General features: G+C 39.2%; 4 protein-coding genes and 1 long non-coding RNA gene across 5 annotated transcripts in view; 4 read left to right on the top strand and 1 right to left on the bottom strand.

Moving 5' to 3' along the window:
* The window catches only part of LOC135114475 (uncharacterized), a 132681-nt gene that overhangs the window by 27323 nt on the left and 81680 nt on the right, over positions 1-23678 (bottom strand). The window contains exon 2 of the long non-coding RNA XR_010275513.1: positions 6717-6743. This is a non-coding gene — a long non-coding RNA (uncharacterized LOC135114475). The remainder of the gene's footprint in view (positions 1-6716; positions 6744-23678) is intronic.
* Positions 152-4496, top strand: LOC135114468 (ionotropic receptor 21a-like). The gene is made up of 7 exons (XM_064030368.1): positions 152-1138; positions 1302-1488; positions 1758-1994; positions 2081-2340; positions 2873-3010; positions 3883-4069; positions 4221-4496. Exons 1-7 carry the CDS (start codon positions 996-998, stop codon positions 4458-4460), a joined length of 1392 nt encoding a protein of 463 aa, XP_063886438.1. The 5' UTR covers positions 152-995; the 3' UTR covers positions 4461-4496.
* On the top strand, positions 5961-8343 carry LOC135114474 (uncharacterized). The gene is made up of 4 exons (XM_064030375.1): positions 5961-6054; positions 6403-6524; positions 6933-7049; positions 7845-8343. Exons 1-4 carry the CDS (start codon positions 5991-5993, stop codon positions 8079-8081), a joined length of 540 nt encoding a protein of 179 aa, XP_063886445.1. The 5' UTR covers positions 5961-5990; the 3' UTR covers positions 8082-8343.
* On the top strand, positions 8545-15439 carry LOC135114388 (uncharacterized). Its single transcript, XM_064030291.1, has 7 exons — positions 8545-8687; positions 8851-9037; positions 11107-11343; positions 11477-11745; positions 12010-12147; positions 12368-12554; positions 13638-15439. The coding sequence occupies exons 1-7, from the start codon at positions 8545-8547 to the stop codon at positions 13896-13898; spliced, it is 1422 nt and encodes a 473-aa protein (XP_063886361.1). The 3' UTR covers positions 13899-15439.
* LOC135114467 (uncharacterized) overlaps positions 16040-23678 on the top strand; it is an 8220-nt gene continuing 581 nt past the window's right edge. The window contains exons 1-11 of the mRNA XM_064030367.1: positions 16040-16119; positions 16225-16328; positions 16516-16632; positions 18161-18393; positions 18813-18941; positions 19173-19359; positions 20838-21074; positions 21201-21463; positions 21931-22068; positions 22661-22847; positions 23387-23678. The exon at positions 23387-23678 is cut by the window's right edge and continues 581 nt beyond it. Of these exons, the coding sequence (XP_063886437.1) occupies positions 16056-16119; positions 16225-16328; positions 16516-16632; positions 18161-18393; positions 18813-18941; positions 19173-19359; positions 20838-21074; positions 21201-21463; positions 21931-22068; positions 22661-22847; positions 23387-23629 (1902 nt within the window). The 5' untranslated portion in view covers positions 16040-16055 and the 3' untranslated portion in view covers positions 23630-23678. The remainder of the gene's footprint in view (positions 16120-16224; positions 16329-16515; positions 16633-18160; positions 18394-18812; positions 18942-19172; positions 19360-20837; positions 21075-21200; positions 21464-21930; positions 22069-22660; positions 22848-23386) is intronic.

Here is a 23678-nt window from a genome sequence, read left to right as displayed (position 1 = left end):
CTACGCATGCATTCAGATGCTGGTGTTGGAGTAGCTATTATAAGTTTTGATTGAAATGTGTACGTGTGTGAGATGTATGTAGTGTTCTGTGAAGTAATAAGGTTATCTTTAGAGGGCAGACAGTGACTGCCCCATTGTTCAGTGAGGCACAACGGGAAGTTCATAGGTGGATCAAAAATAAGTTCACAGCATCCACTAAGGCCAATATTGAAGAGGCCCCACTGGGAGGTAATCTTAGTTTCTGCACATGTCTACTGCCTCCTTGTGTAGCGTAAACGATGTGAAGGTATTGTAAGTACTACTTGGGGTAAGACTCTTACACTACTGGATGATGCGAGTAGATACTGATGAGGATAAGGTAGCAGTAAAAGAGTGGCAGTTCGCTATATCACTCATTGTTGGAGGGACAATATTGTTTATCGCCGTATTATTGTTAGCGAAGTTGCACTGTTGCCAGAGACAGCCAGCGTGTCTCCGTCAGCAGGTGCGTCAGCTGTCGTGGTGCTCGATGGTGGTGGTGGTGAGTCTCGATCCTGACTTTCTCATCGCATTCGCGGAGTGGTCTCTGAAGGGAAGGCTGCTGGTGTGGACCACCAAGCTGCTGGTGGTGAGCCGCCTGACAACTACGCAGCTCCAGGACCTTCTGCCCGCCCACTGGACTTTCTCCATGATGAACACAGTGTTTCTCAACATGGAGGGCAACACTGAGCAGCCTCGGTAGTGATGTATTGCCATTTGTATTGATATATGTATGTACAGGAAAGCCTCCATCTCTTATATACGTTGTTCATCACTGCCACAACACGCTGGACAAACATGATCTAATAATGTGAAGTATGGCTGGAAGTTGCACCGAGCGTGGAGTAACTGATTTATTTATGATGATGCCATTTAATTTCATGGCGGTGAAACAGCTGCGGCTGTAATATATACATTCCTATCTAGTAATTATTTCACAACAGGTGTGGTGTAATGTATGTGTCGATTACAGTCTTATGGATATGTGCAGGTGTGGTATGTACACGTACTTGCCGTACAGCAAAGGTGGCTCCCAGATGGTGAAGATCGCCTTCTGGACACCAGCTCACGGCTTCAAACACCTCTCTTCTGTCTCCTTTTTCCAGGACAAATTCCAAAAGTTTGTTGATCCAAATAACCGTTAAACTCGAAAGCGTCATTCTTTTACTTCTCATTAATATTTACTTTTAATAATCTATTGGCAAACTTTGAATATTGAGAATTTTTAGAAATCTTGCACATAGCGTTTTCGTTAAATACTATTGCAATGGACGCTTTTAAAGTTTCTACGGTGCCAAAGTGAACGTGACATCCGAACCCTACATGCCTTACTGGGACGAGGAAGAGGTGCTGGCCGCTGATGGTTCCAAGACAATCGTGTACCGTGGCTCTGACTACCGCATGGTGGAAGCTATTGCCTCGGCTCTTAATTTTACTGTCCGCGTCCTTCCGACGTCATCGTGGACTGAGGTGAGTTGTTGAGTTACATTATGTGATCACACCATTTGCCTGTTAAGTCCCCTAAACAGATAGTTGGTTCTATGAACGGCTAATCATTTGATTAATGTCTTGAATCAACTGTAACTAACCTCTTCCCATAATGGGAAAACAAAACGCCAGTTTCGTAGACAACTCCAGTCACTTAAGCAAAGACAAATATGTTTGCTCAAGACCTGGAAATTTTGTTTCATTACTCTGATTCTATTACGAATCTACTTATGAGTAACTTATGTTTCAAGGTAACAAGTCTGGTGGAGGAGAAGACTTCACTGATATCTCCAATTCTTCATAGTGTCATACCTGAGCGCGTCGAAAGACTTGACTTCACTTACTTATACGAATATTCTTATGCGTCATTTGGTTTGGCTAAACCCGACCTAGAGCCTCGATGGAAAAGCGTTTACTATCCTCTGTCTACTGGAGTGTGGGCAGCAGTGATTGGACATATCGTCTTCTTTCCATTCCTTTTGTGGCAGGTAAAAAAATATTGTTCGTTATCAACTCGCAACTGTACAGTGCTATTGATAAACACCATAAATCTACTAAACATTGTATTCCACAGCTCATTCGTGCAGGACATGATGGACACACAGACGTGGGTGTGGGGGCAGTGTTCCAGGACATGGTGGGGATGCTGCTCGGCCAGAACCTTCCTCGTTGGCTGTCCCACACCTCCTCCAGCAGAGTTCTGGTGGCTGCCTGGCTGATATTCGCTCTCATCCTCGGGCTGGCCTACCGGGGCAACTTGACTGCCTCTCTCACCTTTCCCAAGTATCCACCGCGCCCAGAGACACTCAAGGAAATAATCGACAGTGTTGACATGTAATGTGTGCCGGGAATTGTTCTGTACATTCAGAGGCGGGAGGAAATTTTTTTTTTTTAAAGTATAATGGTTAGTAAAGAAAAAAATCTGGGTTACAATAATTTTATTATTTATTAGTACTATTTATAATGAGAAAGAGAACGAAAGAATGAGGTAGGGAGGAGAGGGAGATTTACGTTTAAATGTGCGTGGACATATGTATGTGGCGGACAGAACAAAACATAAGCACGGGTGATGTCTGACAAAATGCAGTGATAATTATACCTAGATTGCACTGTTTTGTGTGCCAGATATAAGTAACCAAGGTTTACCGATAAATCTGGAAAAGGCTTTTTGAATTCCATTTGGTCCAGTGGAGGAAAAGAAGTAAACCTTATTTAATATGTGACTGAATGCCGAAAGCATATCAACAATATTTAACATATGTTTACTGTTTTTCTTATGTAATCAGAGTATTACTTAATGTACTGTAAACATTCATGTCTAGGGATTAATTTTTAATGCATTATTGACAGACTGGTTTCTTTTTAGGGTAACGATGCCTAGTTACGGTAAACACTTCCGTAAATTCTACAGTGACTCTGAGTCTCCATTATTTCAAGCTCTGGGCAGCCTTATGAACCCTGGACCTTCACTCATGGAGGGGCTCAAGATGGCGTTGGTGATAAGGTAATATAAAATAAAGTGGCGCAATACAGTAGTCATACTGCGACGCTACAAAAATTTCAAATGTAACCAACTATGTGGTAGCATATTATGATAGTTGAGTATAACAATAATAATAACAATAATAACAGTAACAACAACAATAATGAGAACAACAGTTGCAACAAATCCAAACATCTGCATACCAGGCCGTCAGTGCTACATTCGCTGGCCGAGACAAAGTACCACAAATTCATACTCGTACTTATATCATTCACACGTTTAGCTTAGACGGTCTCTAGTGGAAAGTGGTAGTCTCGACCTCAGGACCTTTTGCTTATCACAACTGGCCACAGACTTCTACAGCAAACCTCGAGAGCATACACTGATCCACCCCAGCCCCTTCATAACGAGACCGTTCCCTGTCCTACTCCTGTTTTTAGACCAAAACAGATGCATGGTTCTTCCTGCATCTGTTCTCCTGTGGATTCAGTTAGGGTGCTCTGCACCCTAACTGAATCCACACGAGAATGAGTTCTTCCACATGCGCCCGCACCTTCTACCATGGGTCGACGAGACAGCGTCATCATCATGCACTAACCACTGCCGCTTTCCTTTGAGCTGGCGTCACATTCTTTTACACTCCACCACCACCTCATCAAGTCATCGTGCGACTGAAATACAGTGAAACTAGCTATTGCACAGGAAAGACATCATCTGCCTGCGGTGAAATTCACAATCTGCTGCACACTGGCATGATCGTACCCCTGGTCTCAGACAGGATCTAAGCTGCAAAATGAAATATATTTCCTTGGATGAAAAAAATTTCAGCCTGTTGCATAAGTTCAACGAGTATGTTGTACACAAATAAACAGTGAATAACTTTGTTTTCACAGAAGCAGCCATCTAGATGCAAGAAAGTACATTCAGCATGCAATTCTTGATAAATTTACGGAGAAAGACGGCAGCACCCCTCTGTACGTCACTCGTGGGACCGTCTCTCCTAACCCTTGTGGATGGCCAATCCCACACGACGCGCCGTACAAGTCTCACTTAGACAGGTTGATCTTGGCCACTTTGGAGGTGAATCTTGTCGATTACTTAAAATCTGAATTTTTATGTCTATATTAAATGTTCCATTAGAAATATAGTATGATTCTGTAAATATCTATAAACGTTCTTCATTAAATACTTGAATTCTGACATAGTGCACGACTGAGTGACTTGTCCACAGGCTGGCCTCTATGATAAGTGGACAGCAGACTTGATGAGGGAGACGAAGCTCAGGAGTCAGAGGAGACAACGGCAACGTCACGCTGCAGGTCACGAAGGCCAGGCAGAACCAAGGGCCGTAAATGAGGATGGTCTACCAACCCTCACGATTAACCACACGCAGGGCGCCTTCATCCTTTTCCTGCTGGGTCTCGTCTTTGATATACTCGTATTTTCCAGTGAGCTGCTATGTAAGATTTAACGGTTCAAATAAAATCTGTGGCCATTAAACAATAAAATCGAGCACTACTTCACGGAAAATAATATAGATTTCTCCGTTCTTGATAGTATATATATATATATATATATATATATATATATATATATATATATATATATATATATATATATATATATATATATATATATATATATATATATATATATATATGAAGGAACTATACTGAACTATGCCACTTTACTGATTGATTTAAAATTAAGGCGCCGCGAGAGTGCAGCCATATGGCGCCGCTACAAAATGTTAGAAGGAAATAAGATGGTACTTTAAAACATTTATAATAAAAAACAAAATTGTAGTTAAGCTAAAAATTGGGACTAAAGAATTCGGGGAGGACGCTGTCATGGCGGCTGCATCCAGCGACCCTCGAGCCTGCCTAAACTTGCCGTCTTCCTCTCCTTAGTCCTCGGCAAAGAACACTTAGCACTGAAGCCCCAGACACGTTCTGATATCAGCTTAACAGGTACTATAGAAATATTTTTCCAATAACAATGTCAAAACTGTTATTCACAAAATTTATGGACAGTGGAAAGGCGCACACCCTCATAGCCCATGGAATACACCTGATACAGTGAAAATTTTCAAGGTCAATCAGAATATTTATTTTAAAGGACTCTGCAGATGTGCATTATCCATCAAAATTAGCCTTATTATACATCATTTTCAATTTTAAATAATAATTATAATGGAAAAGTAACTAACGATAACGGAAGTATAGCGGATGATGGCATCTAATGCCGACGCAGGTCAATAATAAAAAAATAATAAAAAAAAATAACGATATCAAATGCTAAGGAAGTGCGTCTGAATATGATAATACATTCTTTAGGTGTCTTGTACAAAAAATACCTTCCGAAAAAAAAATACAGATTACTTCGGACCTTTACACCTCATGTAGTATACGCCACATGAACTCAACTCTGCAATATGAACACTCCTGGATGTTGAAATACCTTAGAATACTTCGTTTCTAGTATAAAATACATAAATGAACCGGAAACAAAATTTAGTATTTCTAAAATATCAATTACAAGCTTAGAATTATTCCATACATCTACCAAAGAGACGAATCTTTTCGGGATACGAATAATCAACAGATCCTGCCTTCTAACCATGGACGATATCTGCCATTCTTTTAACAGAGGGTTGATGAGTGAACCTGCTTATTCAATTAAGAACTCAGACTTATAAAGTGTGTGTGTGTGTGTGTGTGTGTGTGTGTGTGTGTGTGTGTGTGTGTGTGTGTGTGTGTGTGTGTGTGTGTGTGTGTGTGTGTGTGTGTGTGTGTGTGAGAGCCATGTCCAAAAGATGTTTAATTATTTCAAAACGCGAACGTTGCATAGAAGCCAATCAATATGCATAAAAAATGCTGGTGAATCACACGTTTTCCGCACGTGAGGCAGCCTCTGTGCAGCACTATATTAACAGGGCTGCGCCGCCACAAGTTAACTGTTTAAGCTCCAATGGTGGTGGCCGCTGCAGCCGAGCACCAATATGCTCGTGAAGCTGGTGCTGGTAACTTGCCTTGGCGTCGCAACTGCCCGTCCCAAAATGCGAGGTGAGAGTGAGAGAGAGAGAGAGAGAGAGAGAGAGAGAGAGAGAGAGAGAGAGAGAGAGAGAGAGAGAGAGAGAGAGAGAGAGAGAGAGAGAGAGAGAGAGAGAGAGAGAGAGAGAGAGGGAGGGAGGGAGGGAGGGAGAGAGAGAGAGAGAGAGAGAGAGAGAGAGAGAGAGAGAGAGAGAGAGAGAGAGAGAGAGAGAGAGAGAGAGAGAGAGAGAGAGAGAGAGAGAGAGAGAGAGGAGTGTAGTTTAATTGCAAATATCTCAAAAAATTGTAATGTGAAATTGCTGTCGTGCTGTTTATTTTCTTCTTTCTGCATGTACGCCACTTAAATAAATAAATGGGAAGGTGGGAGGGAGCTGACCCTGCATACTGGTGGTGCAGTAGAGTTGATGAAGGATCAACCAAACACTTCTTGCACTGCCATCATCTTAATGGACAGTACTGCCACTCTTCCAGACATCGTAAAGGTAAACAGTGCACACTTTATGATATGTTCAATGAAAATAAAGAAATGTTAGGATCACTGCACTTTTCTTCAAGACAAATATCTGGTGCTTTTACTTATGTGAGCGCAATAGCAATCTTAATTTGATGGCCTTGAATTGATGTACTTGATATGATTTTTATTTTACAATGAAAAACTGCATTTAGTTACTCACGACTTGTCCAGGAATCGACTACCCATCCTGAAAAAAAAAATAAATAAATAAATAAACAGATAAAAATAAATAAATAAACAGGTGATCGAATCGTGTGCCTCATCTCCAGCCGAGGCCAAAGGATTTGCAATTGTGTGCGCTAAGTAATTTACTGTGTAATGAAGTTAAAGTTAGTAATTAAGAAAATGCCGTAACTGAAGCTGATATTGTTTTCAGGATTTGAGATCAATCTGGGAACAGTGGCAAACAGCGTCAATATTTGTGGTAAATTTGGGAAACAAAAACACCAGCATTAGTGACCACCTGTCAAAAGTGATCTCCATGGCACGCCAGGTACGAAAGTTGCACTTGAGACAACAGAGAGTTGCTACATACTGTAGACAGGGAACGAGGACAGCTGTCGGTTTTTCCAGAGAGAGAGAGAGAGAGAGAGAGAGAGAGAGAGAGAGAGAGAGAGAGAGAGAGAGAGAGAGAGAGAGAGAGAGAGAGAGAGAGAGAGAGAGAGAGAGAGAGACTCACGTGACTTCAGCCGTGTGGGAGAGAGGATGAAACTACAAGTACTTTCGCAACTCCAGATAAATGTGTATAATCCTTCCTCTACAGCATCAAAAGTTACTTTCTTTGTCTATCTGTACACCAGACAGAAATGCACGTAAATATGGTTAATACATAAGTGTTTTTGTCCTGTGGAGGAAAATTTGCTTTGTATCAACCAATGTTCATTTCGACTTTCATGGCAAGGTGTGGATCTCGGTCAAAAAAAGCTCAAAACTTTTTAGTTTCAAGATATTTATAGCACTAGTTAGCCTTGCTCGCTTACAGTTATGCTTGGCAACAATCATATATTTACACTTGATCAATGCAAGATGTCTCCATCATTGTGCATTTCTTAATCTTTCGACTTATTTTCTTGATAACATACTGTTGGTGAAGCAGAAGAGTGAACATCTTCTGATGGTTGGGTGGGTGGGTGCCTCTCATTTTGTATCGAAAAGGGTAGGTTTCCCCCCTCATACCAGGCTGGTCTCAGTAACGGTTTAGCGAGTTTCGCAAAGCTGTTACAGATTAGTGTCTCGATCACTGTAAAAGTGTCTACGAAACTATACATATACATTTATTTGTTAGCAGGTCCGTCAGGCGTCGTGGTGCACGATGGTGTTGATGGTGAATCATAAGCCAAACATCCTTATCGCCTTCGCGGAGTGGTCTCTGAGGGGACGGCTGCTGGAGTGGACCACCAAGCTGGTGGTGGTGAGCCGTTTACCTTTATCGGAGGTTCAGGTCCTCCTGTCTTCACACTGGACCTTTTCCATGATGAACACGGTTTTCTTTATTACGGAGAGCGGCACACAGCATTCCCGGTAATGAAAATACAACACTAGGTACATGTGCAGACACGACTGGTTAGGTGATCACAGACCTGTGTAGTAACACCTCTGGAAATTATCGACGGAAATATAGGCAACAGTATTTACTACGGTATAATCTTTTTTGCTTATGAATACTTGTGATGAATTTGGCTGAGTGGCGTCATCAACCACAAGTGTAGGATAAATTCCATAGTTTAGTCCGGTCGACTGGAAATAGGAGAAATCAACCCTTTTGGAATATAAAGTCTACTTTTTAAGCAACCATGATTTTAATTTTTTTCCTTGAAGTGTGATTTAGTCTTGGAACTATTACCGACAATGTTCTGCTTAATCTCAATCATCTAATCAGATTATTGTATTACAGGTAACGAGTTCTGTTTTAGCATAATTGGGTTATAGGCATATGTAATCCTGCTTCCATGAGTCTTCGACGTTTCACTGAACACTTAGTTCATATAATGCATCTGTACAGGAGTGCCGTGTACACGTACCTGCCGTACAGCCCGGATGGCTCCCAGGTGGTCAAGATCGCCTTTTGGACACCAGCTCGCGGGTTCAAACGTCTCTCTCCGGTCCCCTTCTTCACTGACAAATTTTATAAGTGGGTTGTTATTCATTAATTTACTCGCCCTTACCTAGTAATTACTTATTTCTCTGCCAATCAGTTATTTTGTTATATAAGATGTTTGAATAAAGGAAATAAAAGAAATGTATTTTGGGTTCCTATTCAGTATATTCATTGTGAAACGCCTCTCTATAAACAGTTTCTACGGCGCAAAAGTTAATGTGACTGCCAAGCCCTTCATGCCCTACTGGGGAGAGGACGTGGAGCAGCATCCTGGTGGCTCCAGGAAAACTGTGTACCTTGGTTCAGACTATCAACTGTTAGCGGCTGTTGCCTCAGCTATGAACTTCACTGTGTGGGTCATGCCGACTCCATCGTGGGCGGAGGTGAGTGGTAAAGATACAAAAATACTTGTTTTGGTGCCTATAATTATAATCGTCTTCATCTGCTCATGAGCTTCTTCTGCATTTAAATTAAGGGATAGACGTCTACACTACAAGCGTGTAAAATTATCCGAGACATAAGAACATAAGAATATAAGAACATAAAAAAATAAGGGAAGCTGCAAGAAGACATCGGGCATACACGTGCCTATCACTGTATGAAACATACATACCTTCTTATTTTCACCCACCATTCCCATCCATAAATATGTCTAATCTTCCTTTAAAGCTCCCTATTGACTAAGCATTAACAACCTGATTACCGAGTCCATCCCACTCATCTAATACTTAATTTGGGAACCAATTTCTTCCTATCACTTTTCCCGTTCTATACTGATTACTGATCATGAGAATTTTGCATGTTATATCCTCTATACCACTTAGAGTTTTATCAGAAACCCTCTTAACTTACCCCTCTCTAAGAAATGCAAATTTAAAAATTTCAGTCTAGATTCATAAGGAATAGTCCTCGTCTCCTGTATTCTTTTAGTCATTCTCCTTTGTACTGATTCCAATAGACCTATATCGTTCCTGTAATACAGGGGCCAGAACTGCACAGCATAGTCTAGATGAGGACTGACCAGCGCCAAATATAAATTGAATATTATTTCGGGACTTCTACTTTTAACATTCCTAAAACTTAATTCTGATACCATATCTGCTTTATTATTGACCTCTGCATTGTTTTCGTAGACGGAGATCAGAGCTAACTATAACCCCGCAATCTCTTTCGTTCTCTGAATTTACAGAGCTTCGTTCTTTATTGCATGGGTTTCTTGTACCTTCTGATTTAGAATGCGTTAATTGCGCTGACATGCAGGGATGGATTGTTTTGTTTCATCGTTGATCAAGTAGGTTTTTCAGAAGGCAGTAATAAAATGTAACTTAAAAAGATTTCACAACCGCTCCCTCACACAACCCAAAAATTGCTCTATATTTTGTTTTATCAGTATTTGGTTAACGCGCTATTTTACAATCACTACATTTTAATGTGGGCCAAAATGTTTTTTTTTCTTATCTAACCGATGAGCTAATATATATATATATATATATATATATATATATATATATATATATATATATATATATATATATATATATATATATATATATATATATATATATATATATATATATATATATATTATACACGTCACTGCTCGAACCACAAATTTTCTGGGCTTACAAAATAAAAAAAAAAATAGCAACGTTTGAGCTGTTTTCATTAAAGTACGATGAAAAAAAAATGAATAAAAATAATACACTCCAATGGCCTTCGATCGGTTTCACTCGTTGTAAGGTGCTCCCGCTGTGCTCTAGTAAACAAGATATAAATCCCTACATTTCACGGAGAAGACCAGCCTTTACAAACAGGAGAAGCGTCTCATGCCGCGGAGTGAAACTCATCTTTCTCAGCATTAAAGCGTTACCGTAGTTCCCCTAGACGTGGGGTCTCCCAATATGGGACATTCAGTCTGACCTTGTATACAGATTCCTTGGTCAGAAAGTGCCGCACAGTGTCAACTGAGACGTGAACAGGTAACTTGTAAAGATGGCATGTGTGCACCACACGATATCTATCTATCTATCTATCTATCTATCTATCTATCTATCTATCTATCTATCTATCTATCTATCTATCTATATATATATATATATATATATATATATATATATATATATATATATATATATATATATATATATATATATATATATATATATATATATATATATATATAATTTTTTTTTCAGACTTAAGTTGAAGATATCTGAACCAAAAAGCAAAGGAGGGGTGGGCGGGGGGAGAAACACGGGGATAAAGTTAACTGGTGCTATAAAACAAGAAATATTGAAATATCACTGGGATTTTCTGATTTAGATGGGCAACGTTACCGTTGACTATGAAACAAATTCTTCTGAGATGTGTTTGGACTAATGTGTACAGGATACTGGCAGCATAATTTTCTGCTCATAAGCTAAATGTAATTATAATTAATCTGTCTTTCAAGGTAACAAAGCTGGTTGAAGAACGCATTTCTTTCATCGCTCCCGTTATTCACATGGTGTTAACTGAGCGATGGGAAAAGTATGACTTCAGTTACATCTACGAAACGTCGCATGCGTCATTTGCAGTGGCCAAACCTGGCCTGGAGCCCCGGTGGAAAAGCCTTTATTATCCCCTGGCTCTTGAAGTGTGGATGACATTGCCTGCCCCTCTCTTCTTGGTTCCCTTCCTCTTGAGTCTGGTAATATTTTTCATTATTTATATTTCTAGAAATAATTAGTACTACATAAAGTGTTCTTATTTCCCCACCCCCCAGCAGCTTTGACGATTATCAGCGGCCACTGGTTAAATCTTCCAAACACTGCATCCCGCAGCTCATTCGTGCAAGTCAAGATGGAAATGGAAGTAGAAGAAATGTGGGTGTCGGGGTGGTATTCCAGGACATGGTGGGATCGTTCCTGGGTCAGGGCCTCCCTTATTGGCTGTCCAGGTCCTCCTCCACTAGGGTTGTGGTGACAGCCTGGGTTATATTTGCCTTCATCATCGCGACCGTCTATCGCAGTAACCTGACTGCCGCTCTCACCCTTCCCAAGTATCCTTCTCGCCCAGAGACACTTCAGGAAATCGTTGATACCGTTGACATGTATGTAGACCAAAATATTTTCATGGTATTTGGTCACGAGCCGGATGGAAAATGAAAACTGCAAATGTAACAGAAAACAGGAGGTGGAGCAAATACTGTTCTGTTAAATAAGACTTTACAATAGAATTACTCCCAATCTAGTATAAATTTAATGAATACAAACTGCTTCCTGAAAACATCATATCTTTCGAACGAGTTTACATTGTGTTTAGTATGGTTTCCATAACTGCTGTTACTGGCGAATAATGTGCATTTGTTTTACAGGGTAACCTTGCCCGCTTATGGAGAACAACATCGAAAATTTTATAGTGAGTCTAAGTCTCCACTGTTCCAAGCACTGGGCAGACTGATGAATCCTGGACCATCACTGATGGAGGGACTTAGGAAGGCATTGGTGGAAAAGTAAGTGTGGAGGTCAAAAACATTATAGGGGGAATAATTTTCTCATTCACAGAGGTTTTACTCGTTCAAGTTCAATTTTATATATATATATATATATATATATATATATATATATATATATATATATATATATATATATATATATATATATATATATATATATATATATATATATATATATATATATATATATATATATATATATATATATATATATCAGAAGCTGCCATACAGAGGCAAGGAAATATCTACAATACGAAATTCTGGATAAGTTCACGGAAGGGGACGGCAGCACTCGTCTGTATGTCAGCAGTGGATCCATCTTTCCATCGCCCAGCGCCTGGCCAATCCCGCACGACGCGCCCTACAAGGCTCATTTGGACAGATGGATCGTAGCTACCTTGGAGGTGGGTCTTGCAAGTGATTTCGTGCTTGAAAAATCAAACATCGCTTATCAGAGATCACTGAGTCAATTTGCATACACATCTCCTTGAAAGTACTTTTATGAAAGTTTTTAAAAGTAATATATAAACGCTTAAAAAGTAGATTCAAACATGTAAACTTTAGTTTCACCTCTTAAAATGTGCCATCATTATCACTACTCAGTTAAATATATTTCACATACTTTTTACTTTGTATTTGGACATAAGGCAACAGCTCGTCATTCTTCCTTCAGTCTCATGGGTTGTTTACACATAATCTAAATAGGAATGACACTTAAGAATTTATATAAAACAAAGAAATGCATCTTTGTGAACGGATAAACAATGTATAGAGGTTCTACTAGGTCTAAATAGTTTTACTGAAAGTCCTCATGATTTGCAGATCTAAATAAGAATATGAGTTGCTTGTATCAATCTTTGCAAACTCAGAAACATTTTCCCCATTTCAAGAGTTTGATGCCTTTACGTATGTATACCGTTAAAATGCTCCCTTAAGCAATCTTATTTTTTGATTGCTTCTATGTGGTCAGCTTACCATCCATTTTACTTTGAAGCTTCTGTAATATTACTAAACTTACAGACGTACTACAGGTATACACTCAGTGACACGTAGACGCTTTCACATCAAGCAAGACGCATGACTAAATAACACCTCAAAACACATTCCTACACCGCTCCATGGCTCCGCGGGCAGTGTCCTCGCCTGCCACAACACAATCACAGGTTCGAACTCTTTTTACATCCTTAAAAAAATTAAAGAGTGTTGTCCTTCATGGCTCTTGAAGAAAGCGTTGGGTTGTGTTGTGTAATGTGTATATAGGGCCTATATGACTTCGAACTTCTTTCCTGGAGGGTAACTGTTGACGGGCACAAGTCCAGCTCAAGAAGGCCATAGCAAATTACAGAATCAATAAGATTTCGTTCAATGCACGACATGAACATTCAACAGTCTAACTATTCTATGTTTCAAGGACGGTTAAAGAACTAAATTATGACCACTTTTCATAAATCAAAAGTGACAAACACCACAACATCTGTTGTCGGCAGGCTGGTCTCTATGAGAAGTGGATAGCGGACTTACTGAGAGAGACGAAACTGAAGAGTCAGAGGAGACAGCGGCAGCGCCTAGCCTCCGATCGGTCGGAGCAAGAAACAGGGGTGGAAAAGTTGTCAGAGGGTCCTCCGATCCTCACCCTCAGTCACACTCAAGGTGGCTTCATCCTCCTCATGCTGGGCCTGATCCTCGCCACTTTCGCCTTCGTCCAAGAACTCTGCTGCCTGAAACCACTGGGTAACCACACTAAGTGATGTAACCTTCTGGTTCTTTATCCGAAATAATTATTTCAAGGGCAAGAAAACAAGCCTGTTTTCATTTTATAAATATATAAAAAAATCTGTAGTATCCAAAGCTTTCTAACTTACAAATCCTTATTAGGCAGTATATTTTATTGTTTCGTAGCTTTACAAATGCAAAAACATCTAGATTTTGCGAGAAGAAAAAGAAACAAAAATCTTGCAATCAAAAACATAAACCCATAAGTTGAAAGCTTAAAGTCTAGATCAACTGACGAAACTCACGGAGCAACAACTTTGAAAGTTACGTCTATATCCGTCTAACTCTTGCGTCGTACAGCGTGATTATACAAGTCAAACTCAAGGGCTTATGTAGTAACAATTGACAATATAAACAAAAAAATGTAGTCATTAATTCGCCATGAACAGTCACACAAAATATTTATGATTTATTATCAATATATTGAGCACTGCCACTCTAAAGGAATAATGGCTGAATATTCAGTTTTCAATATTCAGTTTTCGTGAGAAAGAAGAAGAAGAAGAAGAAGAAGAAGAAGAAGAAGAAGAAGAAGAAGAAGAAGAAGAAGAAGAAGACGAAGAAGAAGAAGAAGAATTAGAAGAAGAAGAGGAAGACGAAGACGAAGACGAAGACGAAGAAGAAGAAGAAGAAGAAGAAGAAGAAGAAGAAGAAGAGGAAGAAGAAGAAGAGGAAAGTATGGTGTTTTTACACTCCTTTCAAATAACATCAAAATTCTTACTAAACAAGTGAATGTTTAACAAAATTAAAACTTCTAAGTTCCCTCCGCTGATCTATCTGAACACGACGAGAGAGAGAGAGAGAGAGAGAGAGAGAGAGAGAGAGAGAGAGAGAGAGAGAGAGAGAGAGAGAGAGAGAGAGAGAGAGACGCTAAATGTAAGACAACCCCATATAAACTCAACTAAATCACAGTGGATCACTCAGCAGCGATGTTTATTTTACGAGAGCATGACAAAACTCTATCGGGATAAAACTCATTTCATAGTCGTATAATAGCGCAGGTTAGTCTCATAACAGTTTATTACGAAAAAAATAACTTTCAAAAACAATAAATATGCCAAGTATTTCGTTAACAAGTCAAGCCGCATGACTTCATGGACTGAAAAGCAAGATTACCAATGAAATTTTAAAGCCAGCACTGATGTATTATTGTTTCGGCTGATTCGCGGCTCTTATCGCAGCTGCCGTCATGCATTACTGTATGGACATAGTTGTAAACATAACCAGGACATAGACTAGACTAAGACGAGAAAATAGACCTTTTCTTCCTGCTGGACATGAATTAAGTAAGGGTACATCTTTAAGTATGAATACCTCAGTGGCAAAATTTTGAGCACAGTTACTCGGAAAAATGGTGTCAATGCATTGCTGTAATTATTAATGTTATCGTTAGGGGAATGCGTGTTTTCCATTCCCTTATATAAGTATGTTATATATTACGACATTTTGAGTCACGCTGGAGCAGATGATTACCAAGATATTAAACAATAGTAAAGTAATTTGTTGAATGTTACTGACATCGGGAGACACTACATAAAATATTGCTTTCATGATATTAAATAATTGTTTTGTTTCATTATCCTTAACATAACTTAAATAACTCTACAACCAATGCGTAATTTGTGGCAGTTCTGTATAATAAATAAATAATTAGATTTCAGTACTTAATTATGGACATCAAAGTTATATCTATGTGGGATCACAACTTCCAATCAGTGCATGTGGAAGTGCACAGATTGACAGACAGATAGATAGGCAGACAGAGATACAGAGGTAGGTAGATAGATAGCTACATAGATAAACAGACAGACACGTAGATATGCAGATAAAAGAAAGCATAAAGTTGAAACATTTTCAATACCACGAAGCATTGTGTTATTGGCTGAGGCCTCTAATTGTTATCTAAATAATGTACAAGTATTACGAAACCATAGCAAGAGTGTACACGGTCTCCAAGAAAATATATTTAGATTTACATATGCAAGTACACACGCACCAACCAATCAATAAACACCCTGACCAAGCATACCTGTTTCCAGGATCTGAAGCAACAGCTGGCAGAAACTATATAATCAGATATCAGCAGCTTGTTTTTGTTCAAATGGTGGTGGCCGGGGCAGTCGAGCACCAGTATGCTCGTGAGGCTGTTGCTGGTGTTCAGCCTGACAATAGTAGCTGGCCTTCCCAAAACGAAAGGTAAGTCCGGTCGCATAAGAGTGAGAAAAAAAAAAAAAAATACTAGAGATTTAACTATTTCTCATGGTCAAAAATACTGATATTCTTATATACCATAATGGTCAGATGTGAGGGAGGAGCTACTACCCGCAGCAGAATTGGTGCAAAACTACACAAGCGACTTGTGCACCGCTATCGTCGTTATGGACAGAACCGACATCCCTTCAACAGTTAATATCATACATATAGTGCACAAGGCATGCATGGCTGGAAATATGAATGAGATTATTGAAAATATAAGGTTGATTATACACACACACACACACACACACACACACACACACACACACACACACACACACACACACACACACACACACACACACACACACACACACATACTTATATAAATTTCAGAATTTCAAATCAACATGGAATCGCTGGCAAACCTTGGCAATATTCGAGGCGAATGTTGACAACATGAACACCAATTCCGCTGACCACCTATCAAAATTAATCACATTGGCACGTCAGGTATGCGACTGTTACGTTTACAGATCTATTTAAATTAGGACTGCAATGTAATAATATGTAATGAATTATCCGCTAGCTGTCCTTTGAAAACATTTTTCAATTAGAGAGTGGGTGACAGGACAGAACCCTGAGGAACACCGCTGTTAATATATTTAGAAGAACAGTGACCGTCTAACACAACAGCAATAGAAAGGAAACTTGAGATGAAGTTAAAGAGAATGATGGAAGCCATAAGAAGGTAGTCTTGAAATCAAAGCTTTGTGCCAGAATCTATCGAAAACCTTTTGATATGTCCAAGGCAACAACAACATTTTGTGGTGACATTTGTGTTCCCCTCCCCAGATGGGGACTCCGAGGCTGGGGTAGGAGTCCCCATGATAATTGTGAATTTTGAGTGAAAGGTGTGTGTGTAATTAGGTGCTTGTAGTTTTGTGTGAAGGAATAGAGTTGTCTTTAGAGGGCAGGCTGTGACTGCCCCCTTGTGTTGTGAGATACAAAGGGAAACGTTCAGTGAGGTGACAGGTCAATTTAATGATAAGTTCACAGTACCCCCTGATCCAGTGCCTTAGACCTCACTAGGAGTAATTATCGTTTCGGCAGGTGTAGCGTCTGCTTTATACAACACAGAATGGGAAACTTCTTACGATTGCTTGCTTTAGGTGCCGCGATAGTGATCACCTTCCCTCTAGTTACCAGCCTTTTGTATCTTCTTCTATAATACCCATCAATCGCAAGCTTTCCTTCACCGTGTCCATAAACCTTCTCTTTTGTCTTCTTTTCTTTCTACTACCTGATGGATCGATCACCAGCTTTCTTCTCCCCATGTACTCATCTCTCTCTGTCTCTCTCTCTCTCTCTCTCTCTCTCTCTGCACGTGGCTAAGCTCATCACTTTACCATTGGAAGCGCAAGTCATTACAATTCAGTGCCTGTCGAAAGCACGGAAAAAGGGCAAGGGCTGCGTCATAGTAGATCATTCAGCATGAAACTGTGCCAGGCTATGCGGGTGACAAGAAGTGAGAGGCATAATATAGGAATAAACTGGAAAAGTTATACCCCAGCGTCGCAAGTACATAGCAGTATACATTTAACAAACAGACAGACAGAGAAATAAAATGAAAACATCACTGTAAACAATGCGAAACCATAGCTAGTGTACGATGTTGATGAAACGGTGTGGCTCTCATAAATAGCTTCCAGTTATGTCAGAGAAACTTATTCATCATAAAAGGAATGCATTTCACCTAGGCTCGGTAATAAAGTCACTGTTGCAGTGTATAAACTGGTAAACAATTTTTTAAAGACAATTAGGAACATCTTAGCAATGAGTTATTTTCGGTCTTTCCACCCATTGTCATGTTCTTCTTTCACACTTCCTAGAACAAATAGTCTATTTGAGAAAATAAAACTGGTGAATGGCTTTTGTACCAACTCTTTTTTTTTTTTTTTTGTCACAATGCAACACCGCTGTAATGTTCGTAACCACAGTTGTGCCAGTGTTAGTCATGCAGTGTGTTCTACGTCATTAGGTGCGTCGGTCGTCGCAGTGCACAATGGTAGTGGTAGCGAGTTTTGACAAGGAATTCCTCGTCGCCTTCGCTCAGTGGTCCCTGAAGCTTCGGCTGCTGGTGTGGACAACTAAGCTGGTGGTGGTGACCCACCTCGCATTCACAGAACTGCAGGCCCTTCTACCTGCCTACTGGACCTTCTCCATGATGAACGGAGTTATTTTCAATAAGGAGGAGCACATAAATCACACAAAGTATGTGCTATTTGTATACATATCCATTTGTATGCTCTCAATGTTCGGGCAAGGATGCTGACTGGTTAACTGTTAATTCCTCAAACTCCCTTTTTGCAGCTAAAACATTTGTCACAACGATAATACTTCCCTCGATAACCAACACCTATTTGTAGTTCGGCGCATCTTCCTTTGTTCAAACAACGCCCCTCATTTGCAGTGTGGAATCCTATTTTTATATATTTTTTTCTTTCATTTATATCTTATTATACCTTTTCTATTTGTTTACCTTAAAAGTGTGACTACTACAATTACAAGAAAGTAATAGCTTTTTTTTTTTTATTATTAATATATAAGTGATTTTGTACTTGATTACTTCATACATGATTATAGGTAATCTTTGAAATCAGCATACTGTATACACGTAAATATTTGTACAGGTACGCCGTGTACACTTACTTGCCATACAGCCCGACCGGTTCCCAGACGGTCAAGATTGCCTTCTGGACATCACCTAACAGCTTCATACCACTCTCTTCAGTCTCCTTCTTCCAAGATAAATTCGACAAGTTTGCAATATTACTATTTTTTTTTCGCTTTTCCTTTCTGGAAAGGCTCATGCAATCATTCGTGTGTGTGTGTGTGTGTGTGTGTGTGTGTGTGTGTGTGTGTGTGTGTGTGTGATAAACACAGATAGATATATATAGTAGATTGATAAATATAGATGCAAGCTTTCGTATCTATATCTTGTAGCACGTTCCAGGTTCGTATTATAAATTTCATTACGCATTTCGGTACAGTTTTCACGGCACTGCAGTGAACGTGACGGCGCAGCCCTACATGCCTTACTGGGGCGAAGAGGAAGCAAGGGGCCCTGATGGTTCCAGGGTGATCATGTATCGTGGCTCCGACTATCGCCTTCTGGAAGCTGTTGCCTCAGTCCTCAACTTTACAATTCGGGTCATTCCAACTTCATCGTGGGATGATGTGAGTTGTGAAGGAGGAAGGCCCGTTTTTTTAAACGTAATGTTAGTATTTACGGCTACCAATGTAGCCATTTTCGATTTTTTAAACACTTTTCTAGCTCCGCGCTTTAGGTCAACGAAACCTGAAGAAATCGTATTGGAATTGTTGGGGAGAACTACCCCTCCTCAACAAAAAAACCCAATGATATTTACCAGTCCTATGCAATGGAAAATTATTTTAGAAATATATATATATATATATATATATATATATATATATATATATATATATATATATATATATATATATATATATATATATATATATATATATATATATATATATATATATATATATATATATTTATTTATTTTTTTTTTTTTTATGTAGGAAGGACACTGGCCAAGGGCAACAAAAATCCAATAAAAAAAAATGCCCACTGAGATGCCAGTCCCATAAAAAGGTCAAAGCAGTGGTCAAAAATTGATGAATAAGTGTCTTCAAACCTCCCTCTTGAAGGAATTCAAGTCATAGGAAGGTGGAAATACAGAAGCAGGCAGGGAGTTCCAGAGCTTACCAGAGAAAGGGATGAATGATTGAGAAAACTGGTTAACTCTTGCGTTAGAGAGGTAGACAGAATAGGGGTGAGAGAAAGGAGAAAGTCTTGTGCAGCGAGGCCGCGGGAGGAGAGGAGGCATGCAGTTAGCAAGATCAGAAGAGCAGTTCGCATGAAAATAGCGGTAGAAAACAGCTAGAGATGCAACATTGCGGCGGTGAGAGAGAGGCTGAAGACAGTCAGTTAGAGGAGAGGAGTTGATGAGACGAAAAGCTTTTGATTCCACCCTGTCTAGAAGAGCAGTATGAGTGGAACCCCCCCAGACATGTGAAGCATACTCCATACATGGACGGATAAGGCCCTTGTACAGAGTTAGCAGCAGGGGGGGTGAGAAAAATTGGTTTAGACGTCTCAGAACACCTAACTTCATAGAAGCTGTTTTAGCTAGAGATGAGATGTGAAGTTTCCAGTTCAAATTATAAGTAAAAAAAAAAAAAAAAAAAAAAATTATATATATATATATATATATATATATATATATATATATATATATATATATATATATATATATATATATATATATATATATATATATATATATATATATATATATATATATATATATATATATATATATATATATATATTTACGCTGAATTTCTCAAATTTCCATTGATGACAATTCATTAAAATCTACGGCGTGAAATATAACAATACAGCAATACATCAACGTTCTTAAATAGTATCTTACAGAAATGAGTCAAAAAGTCTCATCTTTCCTGTCTCAGCTGACTTTGGCATCATTGTAATGTGCACTTCAGGATTCCAACATGTTATCTTTCTATGAACCGTTGGACTGTCGCAGCACAAAGGCCAACGTTTTGCTTTATATCTTCCTGGAGGTTTAGTTTAGAACCGTCTGATGATAAATTTGTCTTTCAAGGTAACAAATTTGGTCGAGGACCGCACTTCACTGATAGCCTCCGTTATTTATGGGATGTTAACTGTGCGAGCGGAAAGGTATGACTTCAGTTTCAGCTATGCATATGGCCATAGGTCGTTTGCCATGGCTAAACCCAGCCTGGAGGCTCAGTGGACGAGCTTGTACTATCCACTGGCAAATGAAGTGTGGATAACACTCCTTGTCCCGCTCCTCCTCGTTCCTTCCCTTTTGATTTTGGTAAATATTCTTCCGACTAACTCTATTGTATATTTCTATAAAAGATGATGTCTCTCCTGAGAATACACTAACCTATAACATTTCTCAACATTTCGCATTACATATTTTATGCGTCATATTTCACAGTTCACACGGGCTGACCATGATGGACAAAGAAGATACACGGGTATAGGAGCAGTGTTCCAGGACATGGTGGGAATGCTGTTAGGCCAAAACCTCCCTCAACGGCTGTCCAGTGCCTCTTCCATTCGTCTCCTAGTAGCTGCGTGGCTGATATTTGCATTTATCCTGGCAGTAGCCTATCGCAGCAACTTGACTGCCTCCCTTACTCTTCCTAAGTATCCTCCACGTCCAGAAACACTTCAGGAAGTCGTCGACACTGTTGACATGTATGTATCGAGTATTCAGGATGAAGGGAAAGTTTGACTTTCACATGCTATTATACCAAGACGAAATGTAATGTACATAGATGGTCCATTAAGATTAGGTGGTCACAAAAAAATCATGATTCTCTCTCTCTCTCTCTCTCTCTCTCTCTCTCTCTCTCTCTCTCTCTCTCTCTCTCTCTCTCACAGTCACTAACTGTGGGTGAATTACTCTTTAACCATATCTTCATGATCAAGAGTATTTCAGGAATCTCTCTCTTTGCAGATTTATCATATATATATATATATATATATATATATATATATATATATATATATATATATATATATATATATATATATATATATATATATATATATATATATATATATATATATTGTTAATGGAAAACAAAGAAGTCTTCATATTTTGTATGTAAAGATATGTATTCAATATCAGACAATACAGTAAAGTATCAATTTCTTTGCAGGGTCACCGTACCTGCTTATGGTGAACAATACCGCAAGTTCTATAGTGAATCTAACTCTCCCCTGTTCCAAGCCTTGGGCAGAATAATGAAACCTGGACCCTCGCTGATGGAGGGCCTCAAGAATGCGTTAGTAAAGAGGTAAGTTTAGAAGCTGATGAGGTAGTTAGGATTTATAAATGCGTTTGGTGAGCATACATAATGTCTAGTGCAAAGCTAAATTTGTAAAAACGTAGATAGTATATTTCTTCTTCGGTGTTAAAGAATGTCTACAACCAGCTTGTCTCTTTACTATTAGCGAGTCATAACACACCGGCTGCCGTCATTTAAATGAGTGGAACCTCCCCTTACATGTGAGGCATACTCCATACATGGACGTATAAGGTCCCTGTACAGAGGTAACAGCCGTGGGAGGGGGGTGAGAAAAACTGGCGGAGATGACTCAGAACAACAAACCTCATAGAAGCTGTTTTAGTTAGAGACGAGATGTGAAGTTTCTAATTTAGATTATAAGTAAAGGACAGAACGAGGATGTTTAGTGTAGAAGATGGGGGACAGCTAAGTGTCATTGAAGAAGAGGGGATAGTTGTCTGGAAGGTTGTGTTGAGGTGACATATGGATGAATTAATTTTTTGAGGCAGTTTGCACTGTCCCAATCAGAAAGTTAGGCGTTCTTTGGCTTTCCTGCCCTACTGCAACGACCCTTATTAACATCTATTTATTCATTCAACAGAAGCAGCCATGCAGAGGAAAAAAAGTATCTTCAGTATGAGATTATGGACAAATTTACAGAAGAAGATGGCAGCACTCATCTCTACGTTAGTCGCGAGTCCCTTTTTTCGGCGCCTTCTGCCTGGCCCATCCCTCACGATGCGCCATACAAGGCTCACTTGGATAGATGCCTATTAGCTGCATTAGGGGTAAGTGTGAGGGGCAATATCATTATCGTATTTAGATTTAGACTGGTCTTTTCGTGAATATTTATTTACGGTCGCTGTTAAAAAAAAAATACTGCGTTCAAACTACACATTAAATATCAGCCCACTGTCGTTAAATCTCATTAAGAAAAAAAAAAAGTAAATTTCAATTCGTGCGGTTACTGGAAAACATCTTATTCTTTAGTTTTTCGTGCTGATATTATCTGCATTTTTTTGTTGAGCACGATGTAAACATTTTATTTTTACATCGTGCTCATGATGATGATGATGGTGATGATAATGATAACAATAATAATATAACAACAAAAAAAAACAACAACATCAACAATAACAACAACAACAACAACAACAACAACAGCAACAATAATAATAATAATAATAATGATAATGATAATAATAATAATAATAATAATAGTAATAATGATAATAAAGAATTTTTATTATAATGATGAAGAATTAATATCAACAATAATTATCATAAATTATTTTATCATCGCTAACATGAGGGTTTTCGTCCACAGGCAGGTCTATACGACAAGTGGACAGCCGATATACTAACACAGACTAAACTTAGGAGTCAAAGAAGGCAACGACGACGTCAGGCCGCTGATCAACAGAAGCGGGCAGCAGAAACTGGAGACGTGAACAAGGAAGGGACGCCGATCCTCACCCTGAGCCACACGCAGGGGGGATTCATTCTCCTGATGGCGGGCCTCGGGCTTGCTACCTTTGCCTTTGGCTGGGAAATGCTGCCTTGCACTTAACTGGATCATAAAATCATGTAGATAAAGATGATTTATGTAGAGCGACTGG

The sequence above is a fragment of the Scylla paramamosain genome, chromosome 27, assembly GCF_035594125.1.
Source record: "Scylla paramamosain isolate STU-SP2022 chromosome 27, ASM3559412v1, whole genome shotgun sequence".
Taxonomy (NCBI): Eukaryota; Metazoa; Arthropoda; class Malacostraca; order Decapoda; family Portunidae; genus Scylla; species Scylla paramamosain.
Note: the sequence above shows the minus strand (reverse complement) of the source record. Positions and strands in the feature narration are given on the sequence as shown.

Coding starts and splice junctions, on each gene's coding strand:
- LOC135114388 (XM_064030291.1), top strand. CDS start 8,545: ATGCATCTGTACAGGAGTGCCGTGTACACGTACCTGCCGTACAGCCCG. Junction 9,038..11,106: donor CGACTCCATCGTGGGCGGAG/GTGAGTGGTAAA, acceptor CTGTCTTTCAAG/GTAACAAAGCTGGTTGAAGA. Junction 12,148..12,367: donor AGGAAGGCATTGGTGGAAAA/GTAAGTGTGGAG, acceptor TATATATATCAG/AAGCTGCCATACAGAGGCAA.
- LOC135114468 (XM_064030368.1), top strand. CDS start 996: ATGGATATGTGCAGGTGTGGTATGTACACGTACTTGCCGTACAGCAAA. Junction 1,489..1,757: donor CGACGTCATCGTGGACTGAG/GTGAGTTGTTGA, acceptor TTATGTTTCAAG/GTAACAAGTCTGGTGGAGGA. Junction 4,070..4,220: donor TGATCTTGGCCACTTTGGAG/GTGAATCTTGTC, acceptor ACTTGTCCACAG/GCTGGCCTCTATGATAAGTG.
- LOC135114474 (XM_064030375.1), top strand. CDS start 5,991: ATGCTCGTGAAGCTGGTGCTGGTAACTTGCCTTGGCGTCGCAACTGCC. Junction 6,525..6,932: donor CTCTTCCAGACATCGTAAAG/GTAAACAGTGCA, acceptor TATTGTTTTCAG/GATTTGAGATCAATCTGGGA. Junction 7,050..7,844: donor TGATCTCCATGGCACGCCAG/GTACGAAAGTTG, acceptor ATTTGTTAGCAG/GTCCGTCAGGCGTCGTGGTG.